This window comes from Saccostrea echinata, unplaced genomic scaffold (assembly GCF_033153115.1).
Source record: "Saccostrea echinata isolate AGI-Se365-2 ecotype Australia unplaced genomic scaffold, CSIRO_AGI_Sech_v1 ptg000054l, whole genome shotgun sequence".
Taxonomy (NCBI): Eukaryota; Metazoa; Mollusca; class Bivalvia; order Ostreida; family Ostreidae; genus Saccostrea; species Saccostrea echinata.
In genome coordinates, this window is record NW_026889803.1 from 64,597,484 (window position 1) to 64,607,655 (window position 10,172).

The following is a 10,172-nucleotide window of genomic DNA, read 5'->3' on the forward strand; positions in this document are numbered from 1 at the left end:
GGGTATGTGTCAATCAAACGCGTCCCGAATTTCGTAGTTTTAATAATTTTGAGATCAAAGACGTTTCTGAACATGCTTTTAATATATCTCGGTGTGAAATGCTCTAGGAATATATAAGTCATGATATTATAAAGAAAATTTTAGAAAATATGAGCGTCAAATCTGTGTTCCAGGCACCTTTAATGTCTTACACAGTTAAATAATTGAAAATAATGTAATATATATTAATTGCTATAAATGTTCAACATGTTTTGGTTGATGTTAATCGTAATCTTGTTTTATTTTTCAACTGTGGTGGTAAAGAGACTGAATTCTTCAATCCATCACACATATTTAGACATAGAATGCAATGCAACAATTTCCATAACACCGTGGTACTGTACGATACTCTTATTTATAATAATAGTGTTCGCATTTAATAAAAGAAGTGAAATACCTATGCATGACATGTGTTTCGGAACGGAGAAGTCAATAATGATTGAAAATATTGTTAAATCACTATCATGGAACCATTCGGAAGACTTCGATTAGAGAGCTGAAGTCTAATATTCTCCTGACATAGATTTCGCCTTTTGTATCAGAATTCTTTAACGAATCATCCTCGTTCTTTGCAATGTTCTTCATACAGCAATCTAAGAAACTTTAAAATTTATATTATTATCTCGAAAGAATAAACAATTCAGAATGGCAGTACCTGTCATGACTTTATTCTTATTTAACATTATAAGGTAATTACATAATAAAACAATGGATCAAAACAATGGACAGTAATCAAGTATTATAGCAAGTGTCAATGAGTAAGCGCCGATCCTCAGTCTGGCATTCGGCGCCTAGAGCTTGCAGAAACGAGGAGTCATATAGTGCTGACAACCCTGGAGGTTAAACAGAAGTTGCCAGCGATGGCTTGTTGCAAAATTCTGCCAAGTGGATTGCTGTACGCGAATTTCGAGACAATAATTCATCCGCCAACAAGTGGCGGACAATTTGGCAAACAAGACATCATGTCTAATGCAACACGATGATTAGCAAAACAATTCAATGCAACATACAAGGTAACAACAATGTATAATCTGGCAAAACAATCCAATACAACATACCAGTATATCATCAAGCATGAACCGAGGGGAAAAATGGGGGAGGGGGTGTTCGAGAAAATGAGGAATGCAATGCACATGTGTCTACCATCAGAAAATTGGGAGGGTGTGTTGGGATGGTATAATGGAGCCATTCGCAAGCCATGAACAAATCTGCAATGTTCTTAAGGGGAAGAAGGACCTTTAGCTGAAAAAATACTTGTCATTCAATTTTTTTTATATTTTGTATATTTCTAATTAAGTATGTCCCACATATCTTAAAGCAGTTATATCATTAGGTTTCTTACCTTATTTTAGAGATATTGATTGACAAATACTATGCCCTACAGTATCTAAGTGGAGTTTTAATTCTCCACTTTTCCGGGCTCTTTACTCTGACCATAATGGGATTTTTAAAGCATATATAAAAAATATGTAAGTGAACATGTATCTTTTAAAATATTTTAGAGTTTGAATAGGGTTTAAAATTCGAAAAAGCAAGTTTCTTCTATCACACTGCATCTGGATAGGGAAAATTACGAACTTTTTAACACAACTTAAACAACAAAAAACGTAATTCACAAAAAATTCTATCATTCAATATTTTTAAATTTACGTTGAAATGCAAATCCTTCTAATTATTGATTAACTGTAAAAATTTCGAATGGTGAAGCTGACCTCAATATTGCACAGGGCATCGTTAAAGAGGACATAAGCATGACAAAAACGTGTCATGTTTACATTTCTCGAGTACGGGAAAAACCATCTATGACGTCACACGTAAGCTAAATAAGCGAAATAAGATATACCTACATAAGATTTCCGTCATCAGCCATGCAAAAATAATTTTTGTGCTCCCGTTTCTCAAAATATTTCATCATATACTGATTATGACCTGTTTTTACATAATAATACCGCCCCTGTATTCACCGAGTATGATCTTGCTGTACTAACAGATCGTGTATGACGTCACCGACGAATTGGACACGTAGTTTAGGGAAACAGAGGAGTGGATCAATCTTTTTCATAATTTGTTAATGTTTGGAAGAATATTAAACTTTTCATTTTTTTTAATATTAGATGGTAATTAAAGAAAAAAATGGTCAAAAAATTATACAAGAACTGATGCTTTACACGTTTTGCACTTATATAAACGGAGACTATGACGTAGTTAAACAGAGTCACGTGACCATGTGTCCTTCATCCCCTTAATACAGCAATCTAAGAAACTTTAAAATTTATATTAATATTTGTTGAACTAAAAATGATCTTAATGTCTTTATGCCTTGACAAGATCTTCAGAAAAGCGTCGTGACCAAAACATTACTTTTTCATGTCTGTCACCACGTAGAGACTCTTAAAACACGGTAATTGTTTGAACATAGACAATAATTTCTCTTCTTGAACTTTCCACACGCTTAATTCCTTTAACACAATATTGAATATCCAATGAAAATAAGGCTTCTCTTTTATAAAAGTAAGCTGTACTAGAATATTGTTTAAAGAATCTTCTCGCTGCCTGATCATAAACGATCTTTCAGGAACAATCAAAGAAGTAAAATGAACTGTAGTAAGTTCTTTGAGCGATTAATGTACGAGATGTACACTGGAGAAGAACACAACGAAACTGAAACCGATCTACTTATTTCAACGTTAGACGATACCAGTCCATGTGGACAACAAAATATTTCTGACCAATATACACAGCTGTATACGACATTCCGCATTAGTAAACTCATCCTTCTGTATGTCTCACCTTTCATTCTATTCTTTGGAGTCTTTGGAAACCTTTTGTCCTTCATTGTCTTGCAACACCAGCGGAAAAAGGTTTCGACCTACTTTTACTTAAGCATTTTGTCTATCGTAGATTTGGGTGTCTTGCTAACCGGACTGACAAGAATCTGGGGAGAACAGTTAACAGGGAAAGATATACAGGATTTTTCGGACTTAACTTGCAAGTTGTCCATCTTTTTCGGGCACCTGTTTAGCTACGCGTCGGTTTGGATTATCATAGCAGTGACAGTTGAGAGATTTGTTGTAGTCAAATATCCATTTCGTAACCTATCGAAATGTAGAATGCGCAAGGCAAAAATTTCATGTGCTATTATATTTACTGTCATTTGTATCATTAATGTACATTTTTTAGTGCTTGCTGAAATTCAAGTCAAAAATGGAGTTCCGAAATGTGCAATAATACCCTCTTCCTCAGCACTTATGCATGATATTTGGCCATGGATTGACGCAGCAGTATACTCATTTCTACCATTCTCAATTTTAGTGGTGCTAAACAGTGTTATTGTTCATTCTATTTGCAAAGCAAAGAAAAGACGAATACGTATGATGTCCTTTAACCGCCGATCAGTAGAATCTCCTTCCATTTCAAAATTTTCCAAAGAAAACAGAAAGACAACAGTGATGTTGTTGGCATTATCGTGTGCCTTTCTCCTTACTACATTGCCAATGAATGTAGCAATTATCATTAGCAGTTTTTGGAACAATTCTGTCAATCGGACCTTTGAAGAACTTGCCAAGCTACATTTAGTTAAAGCTATAGCTGAAATGCTAATGTATATAAATCACTCAATTAACTTTCTGTTTTACTGTGCACTTGGTGAGAAATTTCGCCGAGCAATGTTCAAAATTGTTAGAATTATGTGCAAACGAAGAAATGAGTCTGTTAATCAAGTGATTCGTATGGAAACAACTGGGATCAGACGTTTATCTAATGCATATGTTACAAAGAATTTGATATAGTGAGTTGTATCAATAATAAAAGTTGTAAAACTCTTTCATATCTTTTTAAAAATCTTTCATATCATTCTTTATATCATAAGGTCAATTGAACTAAAGATACTAAGTAAAAAAAATACCTGTAAAAAGCTGAAAAGGTAATTTAACTTTTCAAAGGACTTTTTACTCTTTCATATCTTTTTTTGAAATCTTTCATATCTTTCTTAATATCATAAGGTCAATTGAACTAAAGATACTAAGTACCTGTAAAAAGCTGAAAAGGTAATTTAACTTTTCAAAGGACTTTTTACTCTTTCATATCTTTTTTTAAAATCTTTCATATCTTTCTTAATATCATAAGGTCAATTGAACTAAAGATACTAAGTAATAAATACCTGTAAAAAGCTGAAAAGGTAATTTAACTTTTCAAAGGACTTTTTACTCTTTCATATCTTTTTTTAAAATCTTTCATATCTTTCTTTATATCATAAGGTCAATTGAACTAAAGATACTAAGTACCTGTAAAAAGCTGAAAAGGTAATTTAACTTTTCAAAGGACTTTTTACTCTTTCATATCTCTTTTTTTAATCTTTCATATCTTTCTTAATATCATAAGGTCAATTGAACTAAAGATACTAAGTACCTGTAAAAAGCTGAAAAGGTAATTTAACTTTTCAAAGGACTTTTTACTGTTTTATTGTTAATCTTTATTTTGATATCTTTTTTAAAAATAAGAAGAGGCCCTTGGCCATAGCGCTCACCTAACCTTCGTCCTGCTGTTCCACAGAAATACATACAAGAATTGTTTTCCACTTTATTCCAATGTCAAATTTTGAACCCATATTAAGATTCTTTCCGAGCTGCATAGGGTCAAAACCAAATTTGAATCCTGAATGCTACAAATATATCATATGAGTAAAATGCAAACGATTTCGCTGACATTTGCAGCAATAAACAACAATTAACTTCAAAGTCAGATCTGATTTAACGTCATCGTAAATGTAACTCCAATCATGGATTGTGTTCAGGGTCAACTCTTTCATGGCTCTTCTATTTCTGTAACGTTCGGATACAGGATATTACAATTTACACACTTTCGACAAACTTTATTGAAAATGACTAGAAGACGAATATAAATGTATCACGGATTATGACGATTACTAATACGAGTTCTTTCCTAATGTGGTTTATTTCAATTTCCAGTCATAAATTGACTTTCGTGAAACTTTTTTTTAAAAATACCTTGAAGATAGATAAGAATATATCATGGGATATGATCGTTGCTAATACGAGGTCCTTCCTAATACTAGTATTTTCCAATGAAGATGTGGCTTATTTCAATTTTACATTGAAAAATCTGTACTCTTACAAAACTTAAAACCTGACATACCATTCGAAAAAGAGAAACAATATTAATTGAAATACGATTTGGCGACGTCAGCAGCTTTAGTATTATACTGAAACCATACAAAATAGGCATGGACAGAAACTTTAATAACCTAATAATTTCAAACAGGTTTCATGCCGCAAAATGCGTGTTGTTAAAGAATTATTTATTGGACAGATATTCCAGGTCTTTCGATAATAAATATTCATGAGATCTTATATTTACATGTATTTCATGCTAGATAACTCGTACGTGTCGAATTTATAAATGTCCTTGAAAACGTTATTTTTGAACTTCCAACAAACAGGTTTTCAAGTTAAGGAGGTTGGATCCTGCTATCAAAAGTCTTAAGAATTTTTTAACAATTATATTTTCAGTATCTTCACATAGAGCTTAATTAAAAATCAAAACAGAAAAAGTGGGTCAATACTTTTCGGCTCTACAGTGCATTTAATACGACCTTTTAGCACTGAAATTGCGTCTTAAACACAAATCACTCGAAGTTTTTTTTCCCTCCAATATTTTTATATTTTTTATTCAAATAGATAATGGAGTGAAATATACTTTTATTCTATCTTGAAAAGAATTAAAAATTGTGACAAAGAAAAATTCAACTTACTTTGAATAAGCTGTTATTTGACATTTCCGCACTCACAAAATGTCATTTTTCTGGCATTATAAATTTAAAAACAAGAAACTCATTATTTTTTAGTTATAACTGAAAAACTGTTAATTTTATGTTAAAATTGGTCCTATTTTTCCTGGACTTCCTGCACATATTTGCTATATTTGTCACTATATGATGGTAGAATTCATAAAAGTAAATTTAATAAATATTTCAGCACCAGCATTAAGCATTTCACTGAAAGAAAAAAAAACAACTCAGCATGTCTTAATGATATATTGTATTTGCTGACAAGGTCATTTTATCGATCATAGAAATTTACGAAATGATGAATTGATATTCTTGTTTCATCAACTTGTTTTTGAATAATACACCTCGTTTTAGAAATTGTTCATACGTAGAGCATACTCTTGCGTATCGAATCAACTGAGAGATATACACCCCATATGCATGTGATGAGTATATTGCTGCATAAGTAAGGGAAGTTGACGATTGAAAAGTTAAAGTCATTACGTTTATCATAAAGTTTTGTTGTTAGATTACCATTAATGTCTTTTCCTAGTAAAATACCCAAATATAAAACAGATGTATTCGAATCTCTTATATCTTTTATTTAAAGCTCATTGGATATCAGGTAGACATATGAATGGAAATATCTCGTGTACCAAGTATTTAATAATTAATTAAATCACATCAAACTGTAATGGAAATAGCATCTCAAGAAAAAACTAGTACTAATGGAGACCGTTAAAGATATTTTCGCCAAACGTCTGGATCACTAATATTTATGTTTTGATTTTCAAAGCATTTTCATAAAAAAATGTTTTTAAAAAAATTACATCAATATCAAGTAATTCAATCACTTCTCGCATTGCACATGCACGCACGTGCATGCAAAATGGCCTTCGTTCCGCAAATCTACACAACATGCTTAGTAATTTAAGTACCTAGGAAGAAGAAGAGAAATAGAGTAAAAACAATATGTTCCCAAACTTCGTTTGGGGAACATAAAAAGAAAACCTATTATTTTGAGCTATCATTTGGAAACATCTTTCATTGAAATCACGATTCAATGTCTTGTGAAGTCTTGTTGACTTTTTTTATCTGACAAAAACTTTGGGAGGCTTTCCTAAAGTAATCCATGTAGGCGGCGATGTGTAATTATCATTTGTAAATTTATAGGAATAAGTTTAAGCCTTTTTCAGAGTTCATTAATTTTCTACAAATATTTCAAACTCTGATAAAATGTATTTTAAACAGATCTACACTGTAAAAAATGATGTTTAACTTGTGTTAATTTTTAAACAGTCGTTTTACAATTAAACATAGTGGGTTTAAATACAAACCATTAGCGTTTTATAAATAAACACTGCTATTTAAACTAGTGTTCAATTAGTATGGTGTTTAATCATCCATCTTAAACATGTAAAGTTCATAAGTATTAAATCAAAAATTAAATTAGGTATTGCTTCTCAGTATTGCTGTGTGCATTTGCCATTTGTATAATTTCTTAATTTATGATGTAATTCCGCACATAATAGTAGATATTTTTCGACACAGAAAAAATACGAATAGCCAGGCAATATGTTGACTTTAGATTATACCAAAAGCAATTACAAATAACATTAAATTATAGTAGTATTGAGCCAAAAATTCATAATTTTCATAAACTGTTAAAGAGGAAAAAGAAACAAATATTATGATGACTTTTAGAATTGTATCAATATTTTAAGCACCGGTGTTTACACGAGTGTTCATTTCTTAACCATCATATATTTATAAATTAAACGCATGGTATTTATATAGAAATTGCAAATTAAACACCCGTGTTTAATACGTTATGATAGAAAATGACGCAATTGATTATGTCATAACATGTCATTTGAACGCAGAAGATGCAGAATCGTGCATATACTGACAAGAAACACCATATCTAGGAAGGAAACAGGAGGTATTTATACATTTCTTTATATAAAATCGTTAAAAAAGAATGTTAAATACATTAAAGATCTATAATGCTTTTCATTTATGAAATGAAGGATTGTTTCCTATCGTTAGTAATCGTCTGAGTGCAATGCGGCCATGCGAAGCGGTAGGCCTAGACGATAAAATATTTGTAGTCTTTTAGTACTTTGTGACATCTAATTAATTTGCAGGGACGTTCATCTGTTATTGTGAATCCTGAGAAGTATACATTACTTGATACAGGAAAGGGATTTTAAACGAAGATCATACTTAACCTTGAGAGGTGAGTTTAAAGGGCATTCAAAGAAAAAGGATCACCCCCCCCCCCCCCACTTCCACATACCTTTGATTCCTGGTATGTAAATGTAATACCTGCCCTTGATAAAATTTATGCTCCCTATCACGCATTATTATGAGTATTTGCTGACCATACACGACACATTAGCGTTTACAACATGCAACAATACTATAATCGCGTAAGTACCAACAATAATTTTCATCCCCAGCCCGCGAACTTATAATTTAAGGAGACTTTATATTTTGGGGGGAGTGTGTTGTTTACATGATAAAAAATGCCTTGGATAACCCCCTTCCCCTTCTCTTAATTGTTGCTGTTGGGCTGCTCCTGCGGGTACATGAACATTTAAATTTTTTTAGTGTATACAAAGTTTGTACGCTTATATGATTTATTTGTATTGCAGAGTTTTATTCCAAACTTGTTTCTCAGTATGTATTATATTATTAAAATTGGCGTGAAGAATAACAATTTTTTTTCGATCTCAATGTTTTCTTTTACAGAAAATTATCTGAATTTGCATAGTGAATATTTTTTCGATTTCATCTATCTATTTTTCAGGATATTTCTGATGAGAATAAGGAACTAAAACTACTTGGGTGAATAAAATTTTGGAGAATGGAAAACTGGAGATCATCATCCGTGGCAGAAGAACCTGAATTTTACACACAAGCAGAGGAGCCAGACTGTTTAACTCGGTTAGAATATTATATGAAAAGTAAGTGATACCCCGGCAGCTCTTGTGTACTTGCAAGAATAGTTAACGAATTAGTCCTTTACACGTCAAAATTGGAAAATTTCTTCATTTGGTTAAAACTTTGAATATTAATGAAAGTAAACTTGTCACATGTATAACTGGATTGGTTAGTGTAATACATATATATCCCGTACCCAGACAACAAATACCATTTTCAGCCTTTTTGCATTATATTTATTTACGAATGTTTTATTTTTTAAAAAAAGGATGTAAAGGACACCCTGGCCCTTTTTTTAAAATAATGTTTCAAAATTTTACGCCACCAATTTTATTGGATTTTAGTTCACATGCAGGTTTTACATGTTCATGCTAGTTTGTTTTGATAATTCTATATTTCAACTTGAATTAAACTATGTATCTGTGTGTTAGCAAATGTGTTAATTAATGTTATAATTCTTTATAAAGTTTGAATCCCTATTCAACATTAAATCATTTAGTAATTAAGCTTTATGTACATGTTCATCATCAAGCACATTGTGTTTTGTACTGTTTTATGTTTGTTTCTAATAAAAATGTTGAAAACTTTTAAACACGTTTAAGTGTTTATTTATTTGGTAAATTAAACACGTTGAAGTGTTTAAAAATTGACGTATAAACATGTTTAAGTAATTATTATCTGTTGCATCGAATAAACATGTTTAAGTGTTTAGGTTGAACATGTTTATTAATAAAACATGAAATGTTTAAATTTTAAACACATATGGTGTTTATTTAGTAAACTCTTTGTGTTTATTCAGTGTTTAATCTTTAAACATTTTGTGTTTTTGAAGTGTTTAGTATTTAAACAGAATGAGAAGAAGTATTCTTAAATGTTAAACCTTATGTGTTTAGATTTTAAACATTGTGTTAATTAAGTGTTAACGTGTTAATTTCTTAAACACTTCACTTAAACGCGTTAAAGTGTTTATTATCTGTGGCAATTTGGTGTTTATTTTTGCAACACTTATTTTTTACAGTGTAGCCAATGCACTAAAAATACATTTTTCAAACTCTCTTTTGAATGCATTAAAACACGATTTGCTAGCTTATAAATTAATGGAAGTCAAGTTTGTATTAAGCTTAGAGGACAAGGAGCCCATTTTATACACGTTTTTATCCATAACTTATCTGAATATTCCTCGAACATTTTCCTAGTTGCACTCTTTACAACTTCTACTGATTTGATACTCCTATAGGCCTACCTTGTTTTACATTATTCCATTTTTTTTTTTATATTTTAGCGTGTAGTTTGGGTAAAAAAAAAATCATATTGACATTTATAGTAGCATTTTATATTACATACATGTACATTATTAAATTACAAACATTTTGTTTCACAATAAGTAGTATTAATCCATATA

The 10,172-nt window shown here is 31.1% G+C and overlaps 1 protein-coding gene across 1 annotated transcript; it reads left to right on the top strand.

Moving 5' to 3' along the window:
- Window positions 1–2,672: 2,672 nt before the first annotated feature.
- LOC133172104 (growth hormone secretagogue receptor type 1-like) lies at window positions 2,673–3,827 on the top strand. Its single transcript, XM_061306913.1, has one exon. It carries the CDS (start codon window positions 2,673–2,675, stop codon window positions 3,825–3,827), a length of 1,155 nt encoding a protein of 384 aa, XP_061162897.1.
- Window positions 3,828–10,172: the final 6,345 nt, after the last annotated feature.

Excerpts from the sequence above, each read along its gene's own strand:
- LOC133172104 (XM_061306913.1), top strand. The coding sequence starts at position 2,673 with ATGTACACTGGAGAAGAACACAACGAAACTGAAACCGATCTACTTATT.